General features: G+C 41.1%; 2 protein-coding genes and 1 long non-coding RNA gene across 14 annotated transcripts in view; 1 reads left to right on the top strand and 2 right to left on the bottom strand.

The window, feature by feature from the left end:
* BMPR1A (bone morphogenetic protein receptor type 1A) overlaps window positions 1-2,786 on the bottom strand; it is a 79,441-nt gene extending 76,655 nt beyond the window's left edge. The window contains exon 1 of the mRNA XM_064662464.1: window positions 2,632-2,786. The gene's annotated coding sequence lies outside the window, so the exon portion shown is untranslated. The remainder of the gene's footprint in view (window positions 1-2,631) is intronic.
* A 42-nt stretch (window positions 2,787-2,828) lies between these two features.
* LOC135417865 (uncharacterized) overlaps window positions 2,829-25,058 on the top strand; it is a 64,551-nt gene continuing 42,321 nt past the window's right edge. The window contains exons 1-3 of one of the 3 annotated variants that reach the window (XR_010432253.1): window positions 2,859-3,341; window positions 8,827-8,926; window positions 23,741-23,964. This is a non-coding gene — a long non-coding RNA (uncharacterized LOC135417865). Of the gene's footprint in view, window positions 3,342-8,826; window positions 8,927-11,995; window positions 12,111-23,740; window positions 23,965-25,058 lie in introns of those variants that run through there. The other 2 variants (XR_010432251.1, XR_010432252.1) reach the window with 2 other exon arrangements.
* The window catches only part of LDB3 (LIM domain binding 3), a 116,992-nt gene continuing 103,892 nt past the window's right edge, over window positions 11,959-25,058 (bottom strand). For all 10 annotated transcript variants that reach the window (XM_064662453.1, XM_064662452.1, XM_064662454.1 and 7 more), the window contains 5 exons: window positions 23,756-24,059; window positions 22,362-22,542; window positions 20,072-20,192; window positions 18,603-18,718; window positions 11,959-16,677 (listed from right to left, as the gene is read on the bottom strand). In XM_064662453.1, the coding sequence (XP_064518523.1) occupies window positions 16,588-16,677; window positions 18,603-18,718; window positions 20,072-20,192; window positions 22,362-22,542; window positions 23,756-24,059 (812 nt within the window). In that variant the 3' untranslated portion in view covers window positions 11,959-16,587. The remainder of the gene's footprint in view (window positions 16,678-18,602; window positions 18,719-20,071; window positions 20,193-22,361; window positions 22,543-23,755; window positions 24,060-25,058) is intronic.

The raw sequence follows: 25,058 nt of genomic DNA, 5'->3' as shown, positions 1-25,058 counted from the left end.
AAGGAGGAAATCTTTTCCTTTGGTTTGCTTGCTTTTAAGGGCTTTGAGGGAGGTGGGTGTGCTTCTCTTGGAAAACCTGGCTATGGCAAAATCAATGCAAGCACTGATATCTGTTCTTTGGTCCCTTCTGTGAAGGGGATGGGCTCAGATCCTCCTATCTACATGTTTGTGCCACACCACACCTTGGAAGTTCTCTTTAAGAGAGATTCCATTAATTTAGACATATTAAGGATCACTGTTTTCACAACCATTTTTTTGTTTTTAAATACTTAGAGACATGGTTTAGTGATGGACTTGGCAGTGATGGGTTAATGGCTGGACTCAATAATCTTAGAGGTCTTTTCCAACCCAAATGATTTTGTGATTCTATGAAGATACCCTGCACTGTGTTTTTGTTGTAAAAATATAAGTTAATAAATATGTAACAAGTAGTTTCCTACTTTTTTCATATTCCATAACCACAGAATATGTATATTGCTTCCTGAACAAATCCAGTATTAGCAATTCACAATTCTAAACCCAAGGAAAATGAATAAATTTTTTTTTAAAATCATCTATTATCTGCCTGCCTTTCAGGACTCTGGGAAGCAGACAAAGCTATTCATTGCTTCTTCGAAATCTTTTCCCCTTTGCAGTGCAATACTCCACGGCATTTCACACCAGAGTAATGCTTATCCATTGCAAACATATGTCCATTTTGGAAGAAGTTAGCAGGCATTGTTTACTGCACATCTGAACAAGCACCATATTTCATCCCAAACCAAAAATTTGTTAGCCCTGACTTGGAGTAGTTCGATAAATACAACTACTATAAAAACAAAGTTATTACTTCGGTTATATCACTCCCAGTTTAAATCCTTAATTCCTAAATGCTGGTATCCAAATAAAGCCCATGTACCACTCACACACTCTGCCACAGTCAGTATTTTTGATTCTTGTAACAAAGCACACAGTTTTCACTGTGAGGATCTTGCCCAGCAGTGTCCAAAACACCAGGATTTGGGACCCATGCAATGACTTTAAGAAATTCCGTGCTCTAGCTCTGTAGTGTTTCACCAAACACGTATTTGCTCCATGAATTCCCAGTAACGTGCTATTTCAGGATTGCAATTTACCAACAGCTTTCTGCTCTACCTTGAACAGGGGCTCGAACAGGTAACATGCAGAGCTCGCTTTCAAACCTAAATTACTTCACAATTGAGGGAACAAAAATAATTCAGCCACACATCCAGCCACACACATTCATTGTCCCTGGAACAGAGCAGCCAGCAGGGCATTCTGAGGACTGGGTTGAATCATTTCCAACCAGAACTCAAAGCCCACCAGGTTGTATGTCTCTATGTAAATAAATATAAAACACACATACATACACACTCTGTCCCCAAAACGTGGTGCATAACCTAAGAAAAAGTTACAAAAGGAACTAAAGTACAAGAACAAAAGACCAATGCGTTGCCAGCAAGAGTCCAGAGTGCTACAAATGCCACAACATGGGGTATTTCTGGCTATGGACTGGACAAAGTCTCTGAATGTACATCGTCTCATGTTAACCTTTTATTCCGGGACTAGGTTCTACTACAAACCAGGCAAGCCTTGCAATTCAGGCAAGTCTTCCTTGCCTACAAAAGCAGTTTCACTATCCTTGCAGGTAACAGGCCTGAACAATCCCTAGCGCACTAACTTGATAAAAGAACGCAAAGATAATTACCTGTAAGCAGAGAACAAAATATGCAAATTCGGAGGGAATCAATTTACACTGGGAAGAATCATCACACTACTTTTGACACAAAGTAACAGGCGACTGCTGAAAGGAAATACCACAACTTACTGCCATTCCCTGCTGCTGAATTCACTCTTAATTTTACCAAAACAACATCAGAGGGTGGTTGATTGAAAGGTGGTAAAAAGCCATTCATGCTTTTGAACCCCGTTCAATAGATTTTGTAATCAGTTATGAAAACAGCGTTGTTAGCCGGTCCTCAACAGCACCATCTTTCACTACCAAGGTACGGGCGAGAATTAGGGGTTATTATTTCTTCAGACGGCGTTTTGTTACACGCCGGTAAAACCCGGCTGGGAAAGCAGGCGCCCGGCTCTGCTCAAGGCTCGCACAAAAGGGAGGCGAAGCACCTCGTTGCTCGTACCCTTCCCACGACGCCCGGTCCGGCCGGGGCCGCTCGGCAGCGGGCCCGGGATTACAACACCGGGAAGGGAGGGAGGGAAGCGGGGAAGGAGCGCAGGGCCGGGGAGCGCCGCGCCGGCCCTGCCCACGCAGGACCCGCCGGGCCCCGCGGCGCCCCCGGCCCGGCCCGGCCCGACCCCCGCCCGCGGCCCCGCGGCGCGGCCGCAGCGCCCCCAGCGCCACGGCGGGGCCGGGAAGGGCCGGCGGGGCCGGGAAGGGCCGGGGGCGCCCCCCGGGCCCGGGGGAGCCAGGCCGGGGCGGCGGCACCGCCGCGGGGACCCGCGTTCGACGGCGCAGCCCCCGCCGGGCACCGCCGGGCAGGGCCGGGGCAGCGCCGCGCAGGGAGCGCCCCGCGCCCCCCGGCCGGACACGGGGCGGGCGCGGCGCTGCCCGGGGCGCCCCGGCGCTCCCCGCTCGGGCGAGGCCTCCGCGGCCCGGCCCGCACTCACCGGCCGTGGGGGCTCCTCATCCTCGGCGCGGGCAGGGAAGAAGAACGGGGAGGGGGGGCCGCGCCCCGCCGCGCTCCGCGGGCCGTTCCCGGGGCCCCGACGGCTGCGCTCGGACGGGGGCGAAGGCGGGTGCGTGTCGGGCGGGGGAGGGAGGGCGGGCCGGGCCGGCGGCGCGGGCTCGGCGCAGGCTCCGTGTCCCGGCGGGCGCTCCCGGCGCGTCCCCGCGGGGCGGGGCGGGAACGAGCCGGATTCCAATCACTGCGGGCCGGGCGCGCGCGCGGCGGGGGCGCGCGGGGAGGCGGGAGCGCGCCCGTCCGTCAGCACGTGCCGGGGGCGGGAGCGCTGGAGCGGCTCCGCGGCGAGGGAAAGTTGGCCGGGAGGAGCCGGCCGGGCTCGCTCTGCCTCCCCCGCTGCCCCGCCGCGGCCCCGCCGCCTGAGCGGGCCTGTCTCCGAGCGCCCGGGCCCGGGCGTTATCCCGCCCCGCCGCCCAGCAGGGCTCTCCCGGGGAAGCAGCTCCTGTAGGGAAGGGCGGGAAGGTGTGAGAGCAGGACGCGGCCAGGTCGCTGTCACAGAAGCGCCGCTGGCCGAGAAGGGGGATCGGGGCACGGGAAGAAGCCGCGGCTGGATTTGGCTGCAGGGCCGGGGAGCTCCATCCAGATGCTGGTGGAGTTGGCGCCATGGAAAACGGGGCAGCTGCCAGGATTCACGGAGTAGGTGGTGGTGGGGATTACCGGAGTAGCTTTGATGTGGATTCAAGGGGGCCTGTGTGTGAGCTGCGGTGGGCGAGGAGCAGGACGTGGTGGCAACAGCGTAGGGAAAAATGAGGGACTCCAATGGGCCTTTTGGCTTCGCGGAAAAACAGTTCTGAGAAGGTTGACGTGTCGGTGCTGCACGAGGGATAGAGTTCCATGGCAGAGGACAGGATTGTTTGTTTGCTTTTTCCATTTCCTGTGTCTCTGAATAAATAAGCCCAGTTAGATTGGAATACATTATAACTTCTGCAATGAGCTGCTCTGCTCGCTGATAAGGATGCTGAAGGCCATCATTTGCATTGCAGTTCCCAGCTCCTTATCATTAGGACAAATGGGAAAAGCAATAATTTGTCTGTCTGTCTTCAAGTGAGGTCTCCCAGCAGCAGCAGTGCACAAAGAGCTTCAGTGACAGCAGTGTTGTCAACATGAGACCCCACAGCTCCCACCTGAGCTGCTGGTTTCAGTCCTTCACTCAACAGAGTGACAGCAGTTGTGCTGCTGACATTGTCTGGCCTTTCCCTTGTCCTGTCACCTGGTTACTCTGCTTCAAGAACTTTGCACGTGTAGGGTTAAATGAAGATCATATGGATCATACCGACCGACTTGGTTTCCCTTTGCTGCAGACTAAAACACCCTTTAGGCCTCCAGGACACACCAAGAATTGCTCATGTTGAGATGCCTGCCCAGATAAACTGTTTCCATAGAATAACCAGTTGGGAAGCAATCTGGCTTATCTGTGCCAAATAGCCACATGTGCATTATATTGTGGGAAACATGGGCTTGCTTATTTTGTTGACCTCTCCACAGTCTAGCTCCATTTTTGCATGCTAATATCAGATAGGACTTGTAAATGTTGTGCACTCCACTCCTGAATGTCAGATGAGAATGCTGGCTCTGCAGTCTGGCTCACATGTGTTGTACCCACACGTGGTTTGGTGAGTGCTTAGCTTGTGTGCTGCCCTATACAGCAAAACAAAAGAGGAAGTATAATTTCAAACCTATCAACTTCACAGACTCCTTTAAAATGTAGGCAGGCCTTTAAAAAACAAAGGCACACCTAGTAATTGTATGTGGCCAGATACTATGGTGATAGGCATTTAAAAATGCAGCTCCTGTCTTACCAGACTTATAGAAAATTTTTTCCGATCACCATCATCCAGAAGAATCTGTCAGTGTCCAAAACAAAGCCAGCCAGCAAGAAAGACAAAATCACGGCTTCCATGCCAAGCAATACAGAATCTCCTATGCTTATGTTTATAATTTCAAAGGAAAATATGAGTCTGCTGTTCTTCCACTCTGTCTACTATCAGATTATAGCAGCAGAATAGACACTCAATATGGAAGAAGAATGCAACATGCGTGTGTGTGCTCCCAACCAGAACCAGAGCTGTTAATGCCAGCATCTCTTCAGTAATACTGTGTGCTAATACAGCCCTGTGCTTTTCAGATGTTAGATATTGAGTTCATTCCAGTATGCATGAATTTAGCAAAGGCCACTAGCCTTGGAATGCATTTAATCTGTTGTGAAATGGATCAACTCTTTTCGTCCAGTTCCTGGTGTGGAGATTTGCACATTGCAGAAATTGCCATCCCAGCTGATACTTTTCAAGGCACCTGGGTGCTCAAGATACCCACAAGTGATAGTCCCTGTCAGGTCAGAAACTGTTGCTGAGAATGAAGTTTATATTGCTATGGCAAATAATGCCCATTAAGGAGCACCATGTAGCTCCTTGTCTTAATCACAAAATAAAGTCTGCAAAAGTAAACTACATTAGGATAATATTAGGGCTGCAGGAGAATGAACTGAATCTAAAATACTGAGTCACAGCCATGTTAAAAAGTATTTAGATTGTGATGGATGTCTGATGAAACATTACATAGAAGGTACTCGTGTCCTTCAAAACAGTGCAGTACTTAAAATATGTTTCCAATATCTCTACCAGGATAGGAAATATGCCTATTAAACCAGCAAACAAACACTTTAGTTGATAGGCTCTCAGAAAGGCACAGGGTTCCACTCAGCTAGTTATCAGTAACAGAATCTTACCTGGTGAAGATTTTAGGAATCTGCAAAAAGTCAGACACACCAGGTTTTGGTAACATCAAGTATTTATTTTATGAATTGAGCAGCACTCAAAAGACACTGAAGTCTGAAAATCTGAAAATAAACATATGTTCATTTGGCAAGGATGGGATGTGGAAATCTAACATGAGATATAAAAAAAGCAGTTCAAGACTGACTGTCATGAGGAAGAGAGTTGTATTTAAAAAAAATAAATCAAGAATTGGATAATCTTCCAGCTGCTTTCATTATTATGTCCTCTCCAGGAATTTCTCATTAGTTCTTGGAATCACTTGGGAACTACAGACTTGAATATCAAAAGAACAAAGAGGTATATATATATAGGGAGAAGGTCAGCCATGTGATAGGACTTTATCTGTGTAGATCCTTCTTCTCTTCAGTCTCTGGAATTCATATGTCTTAAATCTGTGTCCAGATATATTTTTGAAAACTGTTAGCAATTAGATGAGTATTTCTCTGTTACTGTTACCAAAATAAATATTCCATGTTACATATTAAAAGAATATTGCCCTTCAGCCAGGGACACAATTATTTCACTTAAAATGACATAAATTTGGCTTTGTCTCTTTTTCAGATTTATTTTACTTGAAAGCATATTCTTTTAATTCTAAATTTATTCAGCTGTTTGTTACTTAGAAATGTCATGGATTTTATTAAGTGTTTTAAATTTAAGCACAATTAATTCAATAAGACAGAATCAAATCTGTGAAGAAAGGTGTTTTTTAAAAAAATTCTGCTGGTGAAGCACTGGTAGTAAAAAGTCAAGCCCCGGCCAACCTTCGGTCCCCCCAGTGTGATGTGGAACTGGGCACAGGGCAGCACTGGAGAGCCCTGTGGCAAGAATCCAAGGAATAACAGCTCAACGTGCAGAGCATGGGCACAAGGAAACAGGAAACTCTTGGTGTATTTTGGGGTTGCTTGGGCTCCTGCCTTGTGCAGGTGGCTGGGGAGGAAGGAGGACAAATGGCTGTACCTGTCCCTGCCTCAGGCAGCTGCTGCAGGGGGGGAAAGGATTCCTTAGGAGCTGTGTGGTGGGGAACTCCACTGCACCTTGCAAAGGGCTGCAGGAACGGGAGCACTTTGCTCCAGGAGACATTTTGCCAGTCAAGAACCAAAGTTCCTGTTGCTTTTTCTGTTTCTTCTTCCTGTGCCTAGTGAAGCTGGTTTATTTTGGTTTTATGGATTCCCAGGTACAAAAGCCATATTGTAGTCTTTTCACCAGACCATAATAAACCCTGAGATAACTTATAAATACAAAGAAACACCTCAAATTATTTTGTTTTTTTCTTAAAGTCAGTGTTGGGTAGTAAGAACATTAAAAGTTTAATCACAGAAAAAGAAAATATTTGTAGGCTCAGCAGAGGCTTCACCAGGGTGCCAAACTCACATCAGTTTGTTTGGAGAATTAGTAATATGTTTTCCCCTAGATGCATGCACATAAAATCCCAAAAGTGTTCATTTTCTCAGAGAAGATTAAGTATTTAGAGTTAGATTGTAGAGCTGATTTTAAAATTTATGTTCTGAATTATCAGTTAGCAGTGCCAAATGGTTTAAGTACACTCAGAGAGAAGCTAATAACTAAGCTATGTTTGTGTTCCTCCACCTTTTATTTTAAGAGGTATTTGTTAGTTTCTTTTAAGAATTTGAATAATCCTTAGCTCCAAGCCCACACTGTATTAACAGTTCCTCTGCTGATGCTCAGGCTTTGTCCTAAAACTGAACCAGTGCTGAAAGCAGAAATATTGTTTAAACCTGCTGTTAGACAAGGGGAATTCTTTTCAATACCGAAAATTTCTGTCTTGTTGTTTATAACAACTTTGTCCTCAGGAGGCATGGATTCAAGTGGATGTGTTTCTGGCACCTGTAGTGGTGGATACTGTAGAGATTTATGAAGATGGACATTTATAAGGCTGGAAATGCTATGTTCTTCCAAGCTTGTTAGAATGAAACAGATCTGAATTCTTTACAAAACAAATGAACTAAATAATTTCATCATATCCTTTTTGTTTTTTTCTCAGTCTGATCCTATCTTTAAACATGAATGCATTGCTGTGAAGTAAGAACAAATGCAGCAAAATACTCTCCTGGTTTTTTTCATATTCCAGCAAAACTAAGATAACATAGATCTACTAAATAATAAAAGGATATACTTGTATTTCAGTCACAGCAGTCAGCTAAAATGCCTGAAAATATATAATGAAGTTAAAGGCATAGACATGAAGGTTTTCTCTTTTAGTCTGTAAGATACTTGAATATGTACTAAAACTGCAACTTGAACAAGTTAAAGATACAAATAAAAGCAAATCCTCAGAAACAGTCTATGATTCCCTTTGCTTCCAGTGAGAAATTTGCCTGTGTCTGCAAATCTCTGCATTTGGCAGCTGTACCTAATACAGTTTAAACTCTCACTGGCATCAGCAAAAAATTACCTGATTAGGGATGCAGGATTGGATCTAAGATAATAGCATATTAATAATCCACTATGCATTCAAAAGCTACTAATGGAAATTAAATCCCCCCCAAAAAGCAGTTGAGCAGCTTTCACTGTACGTACTCAAAATGCTAAACAATAGTAGCTGTTGCTTGTGTGACCATCAGGAAACACAGCCGGGCTTCTTTGTGCTACAATTAATTACTTCCGTTGTATATAAAATTGAAAGTATTGGTACTCCGGGGCGGAAAAAGGATATCCTGATACACTGCTCCTATTTCCTTACCAAGGCCTATTACTGAACGTTTCACCACTAATTCAGTTACAATGAATTATCCTGCAGTGAATAAAGGCAGGGTGGATTGGGTGGTTAATTGTTACACTGAAAGCCGCTTTTCTCCTTGCCTTTTCACTCTCCTACATTTTTATCTCATTTTACTACTTTCACGTGTGCCCACTTTGATAGCAATTATTCACTTTTAAGTAGCTGCACTTAATAATGTAAGTCTAAAATAAACATTTACTTAACTATCCTTTGACTTAAAGATTGTTCTATCAATATTTTTTATGTTACAAGATCAGAGAAAGCAAAACCTTCGTCACTCTCCTTTAAAGGAATGAATAAAATAGTCTCAGCTGAAGTATTTGTGGCCAGGTTCTCTGCAGCTGGCACACAGAGATGTAATTTATACCTTTCTGTGCCAGTGAATTTCCCTAAGCTGGAGGGGAATGAGGATTCTTACCCAGAGTTAGGGAGGAGTAGTAACAGCCCTCTGTTGTGCATTCTTTAATTTTTTTTTTGGTGAGAATTGCATAGGAGCGAAAACTGTTTGAGGTTGTACTAAATAGGCAAATATGGACCCTAAGGATATATACTACCCCCAGACTTTAATATCTACTTTTTAATAACACTGACTCTTTCTTTTTAGAGAACTTCTGAACAGAGAGCAGCTTCTGGGACTGCTTAGGAGATCAATGAAGGCTCCAACAACCACTAGCCTTATAAGTCTATAAAAGGTGCAAAATGTGGTATGTATTGAGAATTTAATCTCTCAGCATGTGCCTCCTAACCTGTGGTTATATGCATTGGTGTAATTACCACCACCAGCCTGTTTCCAGTCCATTCTAGGTTGTGTAACACAAAGCTGAATAAGTGACATAAGGAAAACGTGAGAATAAGTAAATTCTGCCCAATGAACTGAAATCTTGCAAGTTTGAATTCAGACTTGTGTCACAATGCAGAAGAATGGCAGCTCAGAAGAGCTCACATTCCAGAAACTGGTTTACATAATAACAGAGGGCAGAAAATCACTATCCACAAAACATTACAGCCCTGTTCTCCTTTTGCTGCAGCAGCTGGCAGTGGGAATACAATCTGAAAGGAAAACTCTGCTCTGTCATTATTTTATTACAACACAGCTTAGATTTAGGTATGCTCTATTTGATGCCATAGCTAGAACCTGAAGCTCTGGCTTGCACTATCACATTTCTTGCAAGGATTTTCTGGCCAGAAGTAGATGCTGTGTAGTGTACATGCAACAAAGCAGAAACTTTCAATTAGTGTCATATATATGGTGTACCCACAGTGAATCTCAGTAGGTCTCAGTAAGGGATCTGCAGGAGGCAGTAGCTGAGTACACTCACACTGCCACCTCAGCCCATTCTAGTACTTTTTACCCCCCAGTTTCCAGGCCTGTGTCAGTCACAGGAACTGGTCAGGCTTCTGCCTGTGCATTAATCACAGGGGAATCTGAGATGTCCTCAGAATCAGTACAGGGAAAAAATTGCAGGAAGAAAATGTGTCAAGGAATGTGATGGGTGCAGCAGAAAAACATTTGTTTGCCAAAGAATGTACCTGGTCTTTGTTTATAATGCACAAATAAAAATTTTATTCCTTAATCCTTTTTTTTTTTTTTTATTTAATATATATATGAAGCCAGATTTTGGAAAGTGTGCCCTTTTTTTCTTTTCCCACATCTTCTATGCTATCAGAAGTCTAGAGATGTTACCTCATAAAGCACAAATACCTAACAGATAACAAAATCTAGGTCTCTAAGTGCACTCAGTTCCATGCAATATTCTTAAGCTATATCTAATAAATGGACTATAGGACAACAGTTTAGGCTCAAATACCTCAGGTATGAAACACATCCACTTAAAGGAAATCAGAGGCTCAGTTCTGAGTGTTTCAATCCATATACATGTTCCATACATGCATATAGGAATGCTTGGATTAATCAACATTAAGATTTCTTTAAATGAAACTAAACCTCAATCCTAATACTATTTTCCAGTCTACATCTTAAAATAATTTAAACCCTGTAAATCATTCTTTTGTTCTGAAATGAGATATTTAATTATAGCTATAGATACTTATTAAACTTCCCCAAACAATCTAAAAGAACAGTAAGTTTCCTGGCTTTAGTGTAGCAAGCACTTTTCATTCCACAAGCACTGGAAGAACCATCACCTTTATTCAATTCAAAGTTGTATTTTTATCTATATCTTCTAATTAAAAGAAAAGGAATAATTAATTCTGTTTTAGAAAGACCTCCTCTCTTTTTCAGTAACACTACACATAGTAAAACTAAGTGGAAGCAGAAGAATTTCCATAATGAAAATAACCTGATTTTTAAAGCAGTAAGATTAGAAAATACTTTTGTAGTAGAGGCAGATTTATTAATGATACCTTATGCATACTAATTTATTATTCCCTAACAGTTAAAATCTGGAAACTTTTAAAAGAAAAATGTTTTGTTCAAAAGTTAGGCTTTGTTAAAAAAAACATTTCATTCTGCTTGTCCTTACTGCATAGAAAAGTCTTGTGACTCAGCCTGACAGTCCTTATTAGTACAACACACGTTTGTTACTGTTTTCTTTTGATGTAATCTTCCTAAGAGGAGGAGGAACTGTATTTTAACAGCTATCCAAGGGCATGTTTTATAGGCACACAGCACAGAAGTTATGCCTGAATATAATCTGAATCTCATCCATAACTCTGATTTGGCTGGGAGAACAAAGCATTTCATTGTGTTTCAATAATGGTTTCAGCAATCTTATTCACACATTCCTTCCTTCCTTAATCAACAGAAACTGGCTGAATTCAAGAGGCATGATTGGGGCTGGGGGGGGGAATAACGCCAAGGCCTCTAGTTTTGAAATCACCATTTTCTTCAGAGCAAGTAATAATGTCTCTCCTATTAAGAATCTCTTAATGCAAGACTTGTCAAGCTATTTTGCACCGTGTCCTTTCCTACTGAACTTTGCCCTGTTCCCTCTTAGCTGGCACGGGGCTGTGCCTGTGCCTCTGCTGCTTCCACTTCCGACAGCTGAGCTTTCCAGGGATCACAGGGCACAGTTTAGGAACCACTGTCTTGTGCAAAGGTTAAAGGTCTGAACAGACAATCTGAAAACCAGCGATTTTGAACTGCCAGAATATTGCAGTGTGATCTGGTCATTCTTTTGAATTGTTTTTCCTTACGCACATTATAAACAGAAATCGTGGCTTTAAAATAAAATCAAAGTGCACACAGCTGTGATTCCTGATGCTGTACTTTGCAATGCCATCTGAAGCCAAGTCTGTCTCTTTATCATCTAGCTTCTTAATTAGGTTTAATGTACTTAGTCGTATCTCTAAAAAGCCTGCCTTCCTAAGGAGTGTGAATCAGGAATGCACAAAATGGCTGTTTTTAAAAAACACCCTGCTATAGGAAGATATCCTTTCATTTGGAAGTATTTCTTGGCACTAGAGCTCACTGAGGATGTTTAAAACATTTTGTGTATTATTTAAAATAACTTTTGCTAAGGAATGGAAGAACACCTACCTGAACTTATGCAGTCAAACTTTGTTTGCAGATGCATCGATGTAACTTAAGACAGATTTTGCCCATTCCTTACAAAGTTACCATAAACAGTGTTTGTTGACACAATAAGGTCTGTGACTGTAAAGGTCTTGCTAAGTTATAACATGTACTGTTAGAACACTACATTTTTTAAGCATACTGATATTTGTTTGTTTAAAATAACATTTGGTTAATAAAATATTTAAGACTGATAAACAATAATGCTGAAACCAATGCTTTTACTTTTTATTTTCAGGTCTGAAATAGAGAGTACAAGCTTGTGTATGTTTTCTTATCAGTGTTACATGGCTGAAAGCTGTCAGCTGTTCACATGCCATATTAATAAATATGCCCAAATCATAAAGCTTTAACTGTATTTGCACATTGCTTTTATTACTAGACTGTTTTATTCATCTTGGCACAGATAATCCATGCAAGGTAGTTACTCACATCTCATAAACCACACTACATTCTGTTCTGAAATAACTAGGAACTTAGGAAAAAATATATATCTAAAAGCAAGGGCACTTGTGGCATCAAGTCAATATGTCAATATATTATAAAACCTAGACTTCTAATATATGATCACCGCAGGCAATAAATCACTCAGTTTCAAATTCTGATGTTTATAAATACTAAACAAATTAATATCCGCTACCAGGAGACGAGTCCGGCAAACAAACATCAGCGTGCCCAGCATTAGACACTAATAAGTGTGTTCAGTGCTGTGGAAATTCACATTATTAAACATAAATACAAATAATCTTTAATAAAACATTTCACCCAAAATACTGACCACTGAAGGACCAAAGAAAAAAATATTTTTCTTTGTTTTGAATTGATTTTAGAACTGTGTAATGTGTGGATCCGATATAGTAAAAATTAACTTCTAAAAAAAAAGAAGTCCTAAGACTGGTTTTTTTGCCTAGATAATAAAAGCAGTCATCTTTGGAAACATTTAATTTACCTTGTTTTGCAGAAAGAACACAAAAAGAGAGAAAAGCATTAAGATAGTTTTTGAAGCCTTAGACTGAAAAGTTATTGAACACTTTTTGTTAGATGAAAGACTGGTCTTTTAAATTGATCATTCAGAGGTACAGTATCTTTGCTTTATTAGGTAAAACCCCACAGTAATTAGAATGAAAAGAAATATTCAGAGGAACTTAGGACTCATCCCAGGTATCTATTACAAGACATAAAACATAAACAAGTACACATTATTAACCTTGCATATTTTTGTACAACATTATGTTCAGTGATAATTGAAAGGCCATGTTTTGCATTTTAGATATATATATTATATATATGCATTTTACACTCTCCATATCACAAAGGTGACATGGCAGAAGAGTATCAGCAGTTATGTGGTATCCTACCCCTGTGAAAGTTAAAATGCTACATTATTCAAAAATTTCTGATTCAGATATGTGCAAAAATTATATCTTAATATAGATATCAAGGGCGGGTACGTGGATTCCCTATTTTTGGACCACATTATGAAGCAGCACAAGTCATAACAGGAAATTTTTATTACATGATAATCCTCAGGGTATCTCTGTTCTTCATTCAGAGATACCACTGCACCTCATATAGTGATATGTAAACTAGCTTTAATCTCACTTGCTCAGACACCAGCTGGAGTCAGGGCATGTGCTACAGTGCAGGTTATCTGCCCAAGGAAATTTTCAAGACTCTCTCAAGTTTGTACGGCTCCCATTGAGAAGGAAATTTTCAGGATTCTCTCAAGCCAGTACAGCTCCCACTGAAGTCTGTGCTGCTGCATTTTCGCTGTTGCCACCCCACGAGTTCAGCTCAGCTCTGCTCTTGGACGTTGTGTTCACTTTTCTGCAGCGCTGACTTCAGGTTTAGTTGGGATTGGATCCTCGCTCACCTCTTCTGTACATACTCACAGCACCTCTCTGGGCTATTGTGAGCTACTTGTACCCTAATTTCTTAATTCAAGCCCTTTCCCTGACTGTAGTGAGTCATCCTGGCTATGCCCCCACCTCTGTTCCCGCTCTGCCCCACCCCAACTACCTAAGGCCTGGTGAAACCGGCCTTACCTGGCTATTCCCCCCACTCCAACCCCAGCCTCAGGAAGGGCTTCCCTTACCTTTTTACACTAAACCAGAGGTCCCCAGAGCCCCTACTTTCTGGCTGCTGCAGAATTCTGCCTTCTCTGACCCAAGCCCCCCTTCCCCTGCCCACACCAAAAGCCCCATCTCCCACAGCCCTGTCCAAACCAGCAGCTCCAGCTGCCAGTCTGGGCTCCTCAGTGGACTTCAAGAAGGGACAGTCTCAGCCACGCTGTGTCTATCAACAACATCTCCCAGTCTGTAGCCCTGCCCAAGCTGCAGCCCTCCACCTCTGGCCATATCCTAGAATGCTTCATCCTTCACTGCCAGGGAAGCTTTTAGGGACATTGAGGGGGAAGGTGGAGGGAGAATGAGACACACACACACACGCACATCAGAGGTGAAAGACCTCCTGAAATTCTCCTGAGGCTTCCACCACAAGCCCTACCATTTTGTGTCTTCCCATGGAGCCTGACTCCCTGTTTTGATGTTGCAGTCAGAGACTAGTCCCAGTCAGTGGGTAACACAGAAATCTGTCTGAAGAATATCTTCAATGCACTCTTAGTATACAGTATGCTGATATGAATTCTCTCAAATAACAGATAATGACATCATTTTGTAGAATGACATTGAAAAAAGGAAATCTAGAATTTTCTCACTGTTGTGAAAATGTATTTAATGAAGCCAAATTAGGGGTGGAAAAAATATTTATCTTCCATAATTACTATTTATTCCTCTGGAGAATATTGTGAGCCAGATCTTTGGATTTTGTAATCTATGGAACCATACTCATACCAGCCCAGCACCGACTGAAAACAGAAAATTTGCTTGCTTATAGAAAAAAAAAGGCTTTGCATATAATGTACTAGTGTTTTAGACTAATTCATGCATACAAAAATCTGAGCCTGTAGCACTCAGGTCAGATCACTGCTAAGATCAGTGAAAACTAAGACACCTACTGAATAAATACCGGTCATACATGTCAAAACTGCCACAGGCAGTTCAGGTTGTTATTTTTGTCCAAGATGCAAACTGCCTGCAGCTAACTTAACTCTCATATTAGAACTCCAAATTTCTTTTATTGCTCTCCCAAACTTTGGACAGTTTTTCATTCCTCGAGAGACACATAAATATCTTAAAATGGGCATTACCCATTATGCCCCCAGAGGAGGGGCAAGGCAGACAATGTTATGTAATTTTTTGTTGCTCAAAGCACAAGGTAAAAGAGGTGCAGATGGCACCAGCATGTGGCCCACAGAATGCATCCTCAGCCTCAGAAATACTAATTCCAAACTGTCAGTACTGCAAGCTGTCAACACACACATCATAATTCTTGAGTTAATAAAACTTGAATAGTGATCAGACTTTCCATCTTAACTCCATCAGACAGAACTGCTGTCTCCAGTATAAAAGTCATTGCTATTTAAAAATTCAGAAGTGTTATCAGTACTACAAGTTTTGCTCATTTGAAAAAAATCCAAAAAAATGTTCTATAAATAACTGTTTGAGCAACTTGAAAGTTGTTCTTAAAATATTAGAAGAAAGATGACTGTATGGTTCTTAGAAAAGGTGACTGTATGGTTATCCTAATTGTCAGAACTTAGCTACTGTTTTACAATGGCAAATACTGCTACAATTAATGATGTGTTGCATTTAAACTAAGGAAAGTAATACAGAGTGTGTGCCTGCTGCCTTATGAATTTTTAATAAATGTTAATTTACTATAGGAAAAAAAAATGCCTTTTTCATAATTATGTGAGATAGAATAGGGAATCTTCCACTTCCTGGCTGTGCTAGATGGATGTGTTTCTTCTATATTCATCAATGTGAAGGTCCAGATGTAGATTTCTACCTCCCTCTGGTATCAATGGGAATTAGAATCCAAAGAGACTTTAAATTTATTTTTTTTTTCCTCAAGAGGAAAGGAAAACTGATTTTGAATTAAAAGTTGGCCTTTCCAGATAGCTCTATTCCATTCAATGTCAGAGCAATTTGGAGAAAGCCAGTTGTCCCTTTTCCATTATGATTTGAAAGTGGACTGATCTACTGTACACATATAAGCCAAGTGCCCTGGCAAGGCTGACCCAGCATGCTTTTCTCAATCCTACTGGGTTATGGGAGGCATTATTCCATTTCCACTTCATTTTCAAACTGTTATGGATTGTCACCTAGGCTTCCCAGCTACATATGGATTCAAGGCAGACTTCTTATTTGGAAAGAATCTAAAATATCTGATGCTACGAGGTAGCACCACAACATAATGGAATAGCACTCACTTTCATAGAGGAAGCCCTAATCTATTTATTTCCCTTTGAAAGCTATGGCCTTTGGTTCTACAGATGACTGTACATATGGCACTTACTCATTCTTGCTGTGAAAGAAAATGACTTGCTACAAAAGGATTTTTCCAGTTGTTTTTAAACACCAGTGTGTGGTCTGAGCAGTAAAACTGCTGTGGGTAGTTCATTTGAAACTGTATTTGCACATTACTTTTTATATTAAGGTTTTTGGTTAATTTCAAGATTTTCCCCAACTGTTGCTCTAATAACGGGCTAGTTCATTGGTTCAGTTGGTTTTGACTGTTCATTCAGGTTTTCATGTGAACCTTGCAAAAAAAGCACGTTCTGCATTTATGAAAGAGGATAAAGTTAAACTTCTGAAGTACCAACTGCCTAGCTTTTACCAAGGGAAATGCTAGCCATGGTTATCAACTTTATGATTGCCCAGTTAGTCATCTGTTTTACCCCAGCATTACTGACTACCAACTCTTCTTTTAAACATTGATGGCATGGGCATGCTTCTTGCACAGTGGCTTATCCTTCTTGGAGTAGAATGGCTGACCTTCCAAATTCACGTGGCATACCTAGAATTAATAACAAATACAATCAGGAATAATTAAGGGGGGGAAAAGAGTGAGATAGATGTGACTATCAATTTCAACTGTACTTCTCTTCTGCCCATGCATTTCATTGCTAGAAGTGCATCTGATTTCCTGGTTCAAAGTGCATGCCTTGGTAGTTTTCCTACTCCACACTGAGGTTAGGCTCTGGTCTGCATCAGCTCTCCTATCTGTACTTTCCTGACACCCCTGCCCACTAAGTTTACTGGTACACGATCCCCTGGGCAGCTTTGGCACATCCAAGCAGTGTTTGTGCAGACTGCCAAAGGATGTTGGCACACTGGAGCACATGCTCTGACTTTCTGATCCTTTAACACGCACAGGACTTCCCAAAGGCTCTGGTGAGGTGCCATGCTCCCAGGGGCACCAGCCTTTCATGAGACACCCATTTCTATCGGTACTGTTTCTTGGTATGGGCACTTATGTGATCAAAGAGTGAGTCATTTAGACAGCCATCACTGAATACTAATCACTTATTCTTACCAGGTTACTCTGCAACCCCCGAGTTCTCTGCCTGGCTGCCTTAGGTGTCAGTGTTGACATAACAAAGCAGGTGAGAATGCACGGCTGGGGCGAGGCAGCCCGGGTTTAGGTCAGCTCAGACTGCCCTGGAATTGCTCAGGTGTCTACACAGGGTAGTGCAACACCACTGGCAAGGTCAGAGTTGACTAGAACCACTTAAGGCAGGCAACACATCACAATCTAGAAGTAAGAGTAAACATTGTCCCTAATGCTTATGGCAGGGTTAGGTGGCAACATCAGATGTGCTACTGCACGTGGCAGAATATGAGGATAGCATCTTAGAAATCAGGAGTCATGTGTTGATTTGCATTTGACTTAACCCAGTGAAAGAAATAAAGTTAGGTCCTAAAAAAGAACCCCACTGTGAGGCATAATAAAACTATCACCTCCACAGAAAACTGGGTAGCTGAGGTAAACGAGCAGAAAAAGAACATGAAATATTCAGAGAAAGTGTCTTTTATAAGTGATCAATATTTATAAGTGATTAATAGCTCTCAGTTTGTGAAGGAAACTCTCTTCCTACGTTAGAATTTCCAAAAGACTTCAGTTTTCACAAGACACTTTTGTGTCACTCACTTCCATGTACCCCTGAGAGACCAGCAGCTAGTTTAGCTTTAGATATTTATAAACATTTCTATACTTTCAACTCTTCAACCTAAATTTTAGAGTTAAACAAACATTAGAAATTGTCACTGTCAGTTTGGTGTGGCCAACATGCTATTTTTAGCTAATTAGAGGTTCTAGATATTATCACTTTAGGAATACTATGTTGTAGAGCTGCACAGCAGTATTAGAACCAGATGAAAGTACTTTTATCATATGGATTTTCCTGCTTTGTGTGCAGAGTGTGGGAATATGGCCACCCTCTATAGCTGTGTGCACACCACAGATTGATGAGTTTGCCCAACTTCTATGCTAACTACTATTCATTCTCTCTAAACAGGCTCCTTTTTGCAAGTTTCAACAAGCATTCTGCTTGGAAATACAAACTTTGCTGCTTTTTAAGTAAGATTATGGTTATGCTGTTCAGTATGGTGTTAATTTATTTTCAGTCTTGCTCTATCTTTATTTGGTAAACACTGGAAAGAGTAACAGCAATAGTGGTATGTATTGCTGTATGTACTCTCTAAAACTGGATGTTTTATCAGAAAACACTCACTTGTGATGGTCAAATTTCATAATTCTAGTAAAAGTTTATGGAGGAGAAGAGAAATGACTCCCATCCTTCTCCATCTGCAAGTGAAAAATGAAATTCCATCCCTCCACATCCTTAGGCATATGTTAGTCATTCCTGCTTTCAGGTTTTCTGATGTTACTACAAAATTTAGGAGTATAAAGGAATGAGACAGTATTTGTGTGGAACCTACAGCACAAATGAAGCAGGTATCATGCCAAGTGTGTCCAAGAGCTTCAATGAATTTGTCTCCAGCTTCAACAGGATAATCACAGCCATGGCATTTTGTGCTGAACAAAGCAATATAATCTAAAATAAAACAGAAAGCAAACTTAGAACAAACTCTTAATGTCATTGTATTAAATCCAAGAGAAATAGAAAGTTTCCAGACAATGAATCTTTTGATTGTTTTTGCTCAGTTTCCAACTACATTCACTGAAACACTCATACTGAAATTTGGTTATTTTCTTTCGTTATTTCAATACAAACTCAGTTCAAAACCCCACGTCAGTATGACATTTGTCATCACAAATCTAAAAGACAAACAAAAAAATTCATGGAATTTGAACTTATGTTTCTCACATTACTTTTAAATTAGCTTTAATGTATGTGGAATCTATTAATAAGGACAAATATGGTCATACAAAGGAGTCTAATGGCCAGGGAATGTTAAAAAGTTTTCATCACTGGATTTATGTTCTTTCTGCATTGAGAGAATATTATGATAACCCCATACTGGCTGATTAGTACATCTTTACTTTGATTATCAAGTGCACTCGGGAAAGGCTTGGCATTGAAAAAGATTAGTGGAAATTCTAAAGGTAGATGGAATTCATGAGAGTTATTAGATGTTATGACAAAACCTCCAATTTAAAAAGGTAGGTGCCCAGTCAGTTCAGCTGTGTGGTTTTTACTCTTCACTAAGAGTTACTCTGATTTGTAAAATTTGAATTGCATAATAAGGAAGGAATCTCCAGAGAGAAGTAGGCTGGAGGCTCTTTGAATGGACAAGGGGGGATACAGAGGGAATATCACTTAAACCTTAACCTCCCTCCCGACCACGTCAGGCAGCTCATTTGCATGGCAAGTACCATTCATTAAACCTTTTCCATAGTTTGGGAAAACTTGGCCTTTTCCTTTGTTAGTTGGCAAGAAGCAGTTCATTTGTTGCAGCAGGCAGAAAACAAAATCTGCACTACCATGTGTTTCACATCTGTGCAGAGCCATCTTTTCATATATGGTGGTTGAACAATTTTAGGGCGAGGCAGCAGCATCAGAGGCCATAACTCAAGCGATTCAATATAGAGACTGTGGGCAGTCCTAAATGAATAATTTTTCATTTCTAGTGAGCAGAATCTGCCAAGGAAGGGAGTGGGACAGGGGAAAAGGTGTAGGAAGAGAAATGCAAAGTAAGTATCATAATACATAAGGGAGAGAAGTGAGGTGAGGCATTCTGGGACACTGAGGCAAAGACCAGCTATTCTATCACATAAACTGGAGAAAAATACAGAGACAGAAACACTGGTATGTGTGGAGAGTGGAAACAAAATCCATGCTGGATGGGTAACTGATTTTATTTTGTTCATCAGCTGCTTTATTCTTATGTTTCTTCCACGAACATGAAGCACATGATTATGAGCAGAACTTTCCAGTTTGCCATACCTTTCTCACAGTAAGGTTCCCCATCCTCCATGTGAAACAGGCTATTTCCAAATGGCATCTTACAAGCAGCACAGACAAAGCAACTTGTGTGCCAAGTCTGTCTTAGGGCATGCATCACTTCCTGTAAAACAAACAAACAAACAAAAATCTCCAGCAGAAGAGCAAGCCCTGCAACAACCTACTGGAGAACTAACACAAGGCAGAGATGCTCTACATTCTTCCCTTTATCAGCCAATTCCCTTCCTCAAAAGAAATAATTATGACAGAAATTGGACTCCTTCTGGAAAGAAAGAGGAAATAGGACTGCAAACTTTCTAGAACAATGACTTTGCCAAAATGAAACAATATGGTTCAGCCAGCTGTTTGTATCAACATGCCCAGTTGCTGTTGCAGGAGAGATTCTGCACAAAGATTCTGATTATTTTCTCCTTTGTTTTGTCACGACTAGTATGAACTCTTCAGTGCAAGAGTACGATTTGTTAAATAAATTTTAAAGAGTGATTTTCTCTCTAAGACCAAGAATAAGTGACTTAAGGCTGCTGTTTCAAAACAGTTTAGATAATGTAGCAATTTCTTTATGCTTCTTACAAGAACAATTCACAAACTAATGTGAAAATCTAAAAAAAAAAATTCTTAGATTTTAACTTATGTAAACTTAGTAAAAATGAGCCTGTGTGTCTGTTCCTAGACCTAAAACCCTAATTCTGCGCAAGTGATGTTCTCTTAAACTGAGCACCTAGATTTTATCAGCTTCTGACTTCTGTATGGAGCAATCTCTATCACTGCTTCATTCTTTTGTCATACAGAAGCCTTCCAAGCCCCAAAGCTGCTGTACTGAGCTCTAATGCACAGTTACCTGCTGATTTGTTCAATCTCACATGTGCCCAGGATGATGTTTGACAGTCCAGATTTCAAAAGACCAGCTGTGTAACTGGTGTAAATTAACTTTGTTAACTTCAGTGAAGGAGCTCTGATTTATACCAGCTGAGAATCTCCATCCCATTTTTTGCTGCTTCCAATTATATACATAGAGTCTGATTCTCTTCTAAAGATTACTTTTAATGTCCATTGATTATGACAAAATGGATTGAAGTCCTCTTCCATGCTTTTAATCCAGTGAATAGGCAAAATACTCTAATTTAGGTTTGCCATATATCTCATTAGAGAATCACCATTTGAGATTCATTAACTTCTGTTACCGTTTGCAAAGCAACTATCACTGATAAATAGGCTTGGATTCATTTATGAATGTCAGTGAAGTAAGAAGCAAAAAATAGCTTGAGAAATCTTAATAATATAAATAGAGGCAGCTGGCATCTTTGCTGCTTTCCTGATGAAAATCCATAATGGGAAACTGCTTTGTGCCAGCATTCATTAGGTAACTTAAGTCAGTACTCTGCTGTAAAATTACTCCTACTGCTGCAGTAGCAGATGAGACTTGGTTTGGTTGGAGCCAGAGCTTCACCATCAATGTCTGATGCTGCCATCCCTAATTGGCAGTTGCAGAGAAGAGCATCTAGTCTGTCAATGCAAACATTTAGACAGATGTCAAAGGTGACAGCTAAGCGGTGAAAAACCAATGTGGTGCTCCTGGCTTCCTCACTTAAGAGGATCATGTCATATATTCACTGCAACTGCATGTCCAAGTACACTGCTAAAATTAACTCATGCTATTCCAACCTCATCACCATCTAAGCTATATGGAAAGCAAATTTAGTTGTACATTTACTTGTACATGAGTACTTTAGCACAAAAGTGGCATGTATTTTTGGTTTTCTGGAATTCAGACTTCGTATTTGTTCTGTATTTTCTTAACTATAAGAAGCCAGCTGTGTTGGTAACTACCAGTGAGGTGCAGCAAGAGCAGTGGGCCTCCTCCCAACATCACTGACTTCTCCACTGAAATTCTGACTAAGCCCTAAGTAAGAAATAAAAACCCAGTTCAAGTCTCTTACTATAAATATAAGGAACAGAGGGATAAAAGTAACATAGTGTGTATTGGATAGCAAAAAACTACCTATAAAGTGTTATTTACTTTACACACAGTGAGATAGTAACTGGATTACATATTATATGAGTTGAATAAAATACAGAAATATCCAAGAGTTCAGATAGATAAAAATTATTATAAAATAATATGTTTCTCATTCTGAAATAATCAACAAGCTGGGAAATAACTCTTAAACAGGAGGAAATAATAAAATATCTACATTCATTGCTTACAGTCTAAACTATTTCACTACTTCAGTGATCCACACAGTTGCAGAAAGGGTTAATGTTGCTTTCTTACCCCCATGATCTTAGTGTGGCACCTGGAACAGGTTGGTGCAAAGAACTGTTCATAGCAGCGCTCACAGTACACACTGTTCTGCTCCTCCACAAAGCACATATCAGCCAAGGATGTCTTGCAGTAAGCACAGTTGAATTCTTCTGGGTGCCAGGAGCGCCCCATGGCTACCAGGAAAGGACCTCTGCAAACAATCATGGTTATCTTATTTGTATTGCAAAAAGACTGAAAGACCCTGATTGCAAACCCCACGTACATGTGTAAGAAGCATTCTACTTGAACCATGAGGTGCACATTAAAAACATCCAGAAGCCTGAACAGAAATGGTCTTTTTCAAGATCATTACTCAAATACACTGCTAATTGGTTAAAACATTTCATTATTGCTTGGTCACATACACTGGATTTATAGAGAACTGTTGGAAAAATCATCAGTTGTTTTCATATCTGCATAGCTATAACAGGCCTTTGTAAGCAGCTGCAAAGACAACAGGAAAAGGCCAAGGGTTGCAACATAGAAGATAATGCTACTATTTGAAAGCATCAAGTGACAAGCAACTTTCTAGACCTACACATCCACACCTCACAATAGCTCCTAAAGTCTCCTGCCTTCTTTTCATCTGAGAGCATTGCATATAGCATGTTCTGGAAATGTCAGACTATCAGATGACAACTTGCTCTTTCGTTATGTGGAAGACACATTAAATTCGTTTTGGTGATTGACTCTTGACTGTAGTTAGATATAGAGATTATTACTGGACTATTTCCATTTCAGAATACATAAAGAGCAATAATCAGCATTTCCACATCACCAAACCAGCTCCTTTTAGTGGAGAAGACTGTCATTAAACATGGATTACTTAAAGTTGGATAGCAGTCCACAGGCTAACAGTAGGCACTGGTCCAGCACAATGAACTGGGAGAGGAGAAGGGAGAGGCATGCTATGAATCACTGGTAATAGAGTGTAGGCATTATCTTTCTCCAGACACAAAAGCAACAATTACATTTGGCTGCTGTTCCAAAATGATGGCTCGTTCCTTTTCTGTCCATAATCCCCTCTCTCTGCCCTCAGCCCCCCAACTCTCCTAATTAAGTTGTACAAACCTCCTTCAAAGGGTTACCTTAGGACCAGAAACCTGTTTAAAAAACAAGCAGTGATTTGCCACAGCATCCAGGAGACCAACAATTAGCATGTATAACTTTGCAGTGATAAAAAGAGAACCGCACAATAACAAAATGAGCTCTGGAAATGTTAAATTAATGAGGCAGACAACAGACATCCCTGCTGGGTAATTTAACAGAGTCTCAGGCTCTGGTACTGTATATTAATGTACAATAACCAGTCTCTCTGATATTTTTTTCCTGCTTCATCCCCCTTGAAGCCCTCATGCCCTTACCGAATGATGCTGTTGCAGTGCCCACAGAGAGGAGTTCGGCTGCTGGCGGGGAAACGCTCGGCCCTCTGAACTGTGCCCCGGGCTATTGGAGGCTGGGAAGAAGTTGGAACTGGAGATGGGTAAGCAGAGGTTGAGGCAGGAGATGGCACTGGAGCACCCCTTGGTAGGATGTGCTTTGTGACAGTGGTGGTGGATTTTCCAGGTGCAAATTTCTGGGAAAAGGAGTCATCTGTTACCCAGGGAGGGCGACTTGCAGGCTCCGTGTTGGCTGGGGTGTAGGAATGAACTGGTGCTGGTGCTGGTGCTGTTTTAAGTATCCCAAAAGAAACCAAGAAGTATTTTAAAGTCTTTTTCTTCTGATGGCAATACAGCAATACTTACCAAAGGGTACTCCATGACATACAAAAAGTAAAAGCTTCAGATGATACTTAATTATTGTCTGTTCCATTATTGCTCATTTATTCTGGAGTGAAGCCCAGGATATCAGCACAATTACTGACTTTTAATCCACATGCATCACAGAAGTCATTGCCTACTGGCTTTTACAGATTTTATGGAGACCATTTTCAAGGTCATCTCTTCATTTTCTAGTAGGAATGGATATGACAATTCTGTGTTAATTTTGAAGACTGCTATATAATCTGTTTAAGACAGGTTAAAAACAGAAAGGCCAGATCATATAATAAAGTTTTAGATGGAATTCCTCGGAATTTCCATAAGTTATGCTTAATTTTTGGTCTCTATATTCATTCAAATACAACGTTTTCTACAGATGTCACTGTTATCTATCATTTGTGGGTTTATTCCTCGGTTTCTGAAGAAAAACAGGCTCACACAGGGAACACAGAGATAGAGAGCACTGGAAGCAATACTGAGGGAGCCAATTCAGCTCACATGACCAGCAAGACAAAGCCAACAGCACTCAGAGGAAGGCCAGACTTCTGGTTATGACTGATCTCAGTTCAGTTCTTGGCTCTGCCACAGACTTCCTGTATAACTTTGAGCAAAGTGTAATATCTCTGTGTCTCAGTTCCTGTGTATAAAATAGAATATTACACTTTCTTTTTTCTACCCTTTGACTATCAGATAAAATCTCCAGTGCAGACTGCCTCTTGTGTTTGTGTGCACCAGGCTCTAATCTTGGGTGGAGCTTTATCATGTAAAAATAAGCAGGAGCTACAGCCTGCACATACCAACAAGTTTTCCCATTGCCCTGCTCTGTTTAAAACATCAGATCTTGCATTATGTAGGACTGAAGTTACTGCCAAGTACAGGAGCACTAAAAGCAGTTTTCCTTTGCAAG

Source organism: Pseudopipra pipra, chromosome 8 (assembly GCF_036250125.1).
Source record: "Pseudopipra pipra isolate bDixPip1 chromosome 8, bDixPip1.hap1, whole genome shotgun sequence".
Classification (NCBI taxonomy): domain Eukaryota; kingdom Metazoa; phylum Chordata; class Aves; order Passeriformes; family Pipridae; genus Pseudopipra; species Pseudopipra pipra.
The sequence above is the reverse complement of the archived record's forward strand: the minus strand, read 5'-3'. Positions and strand labels throughout refer to the sequence as shown.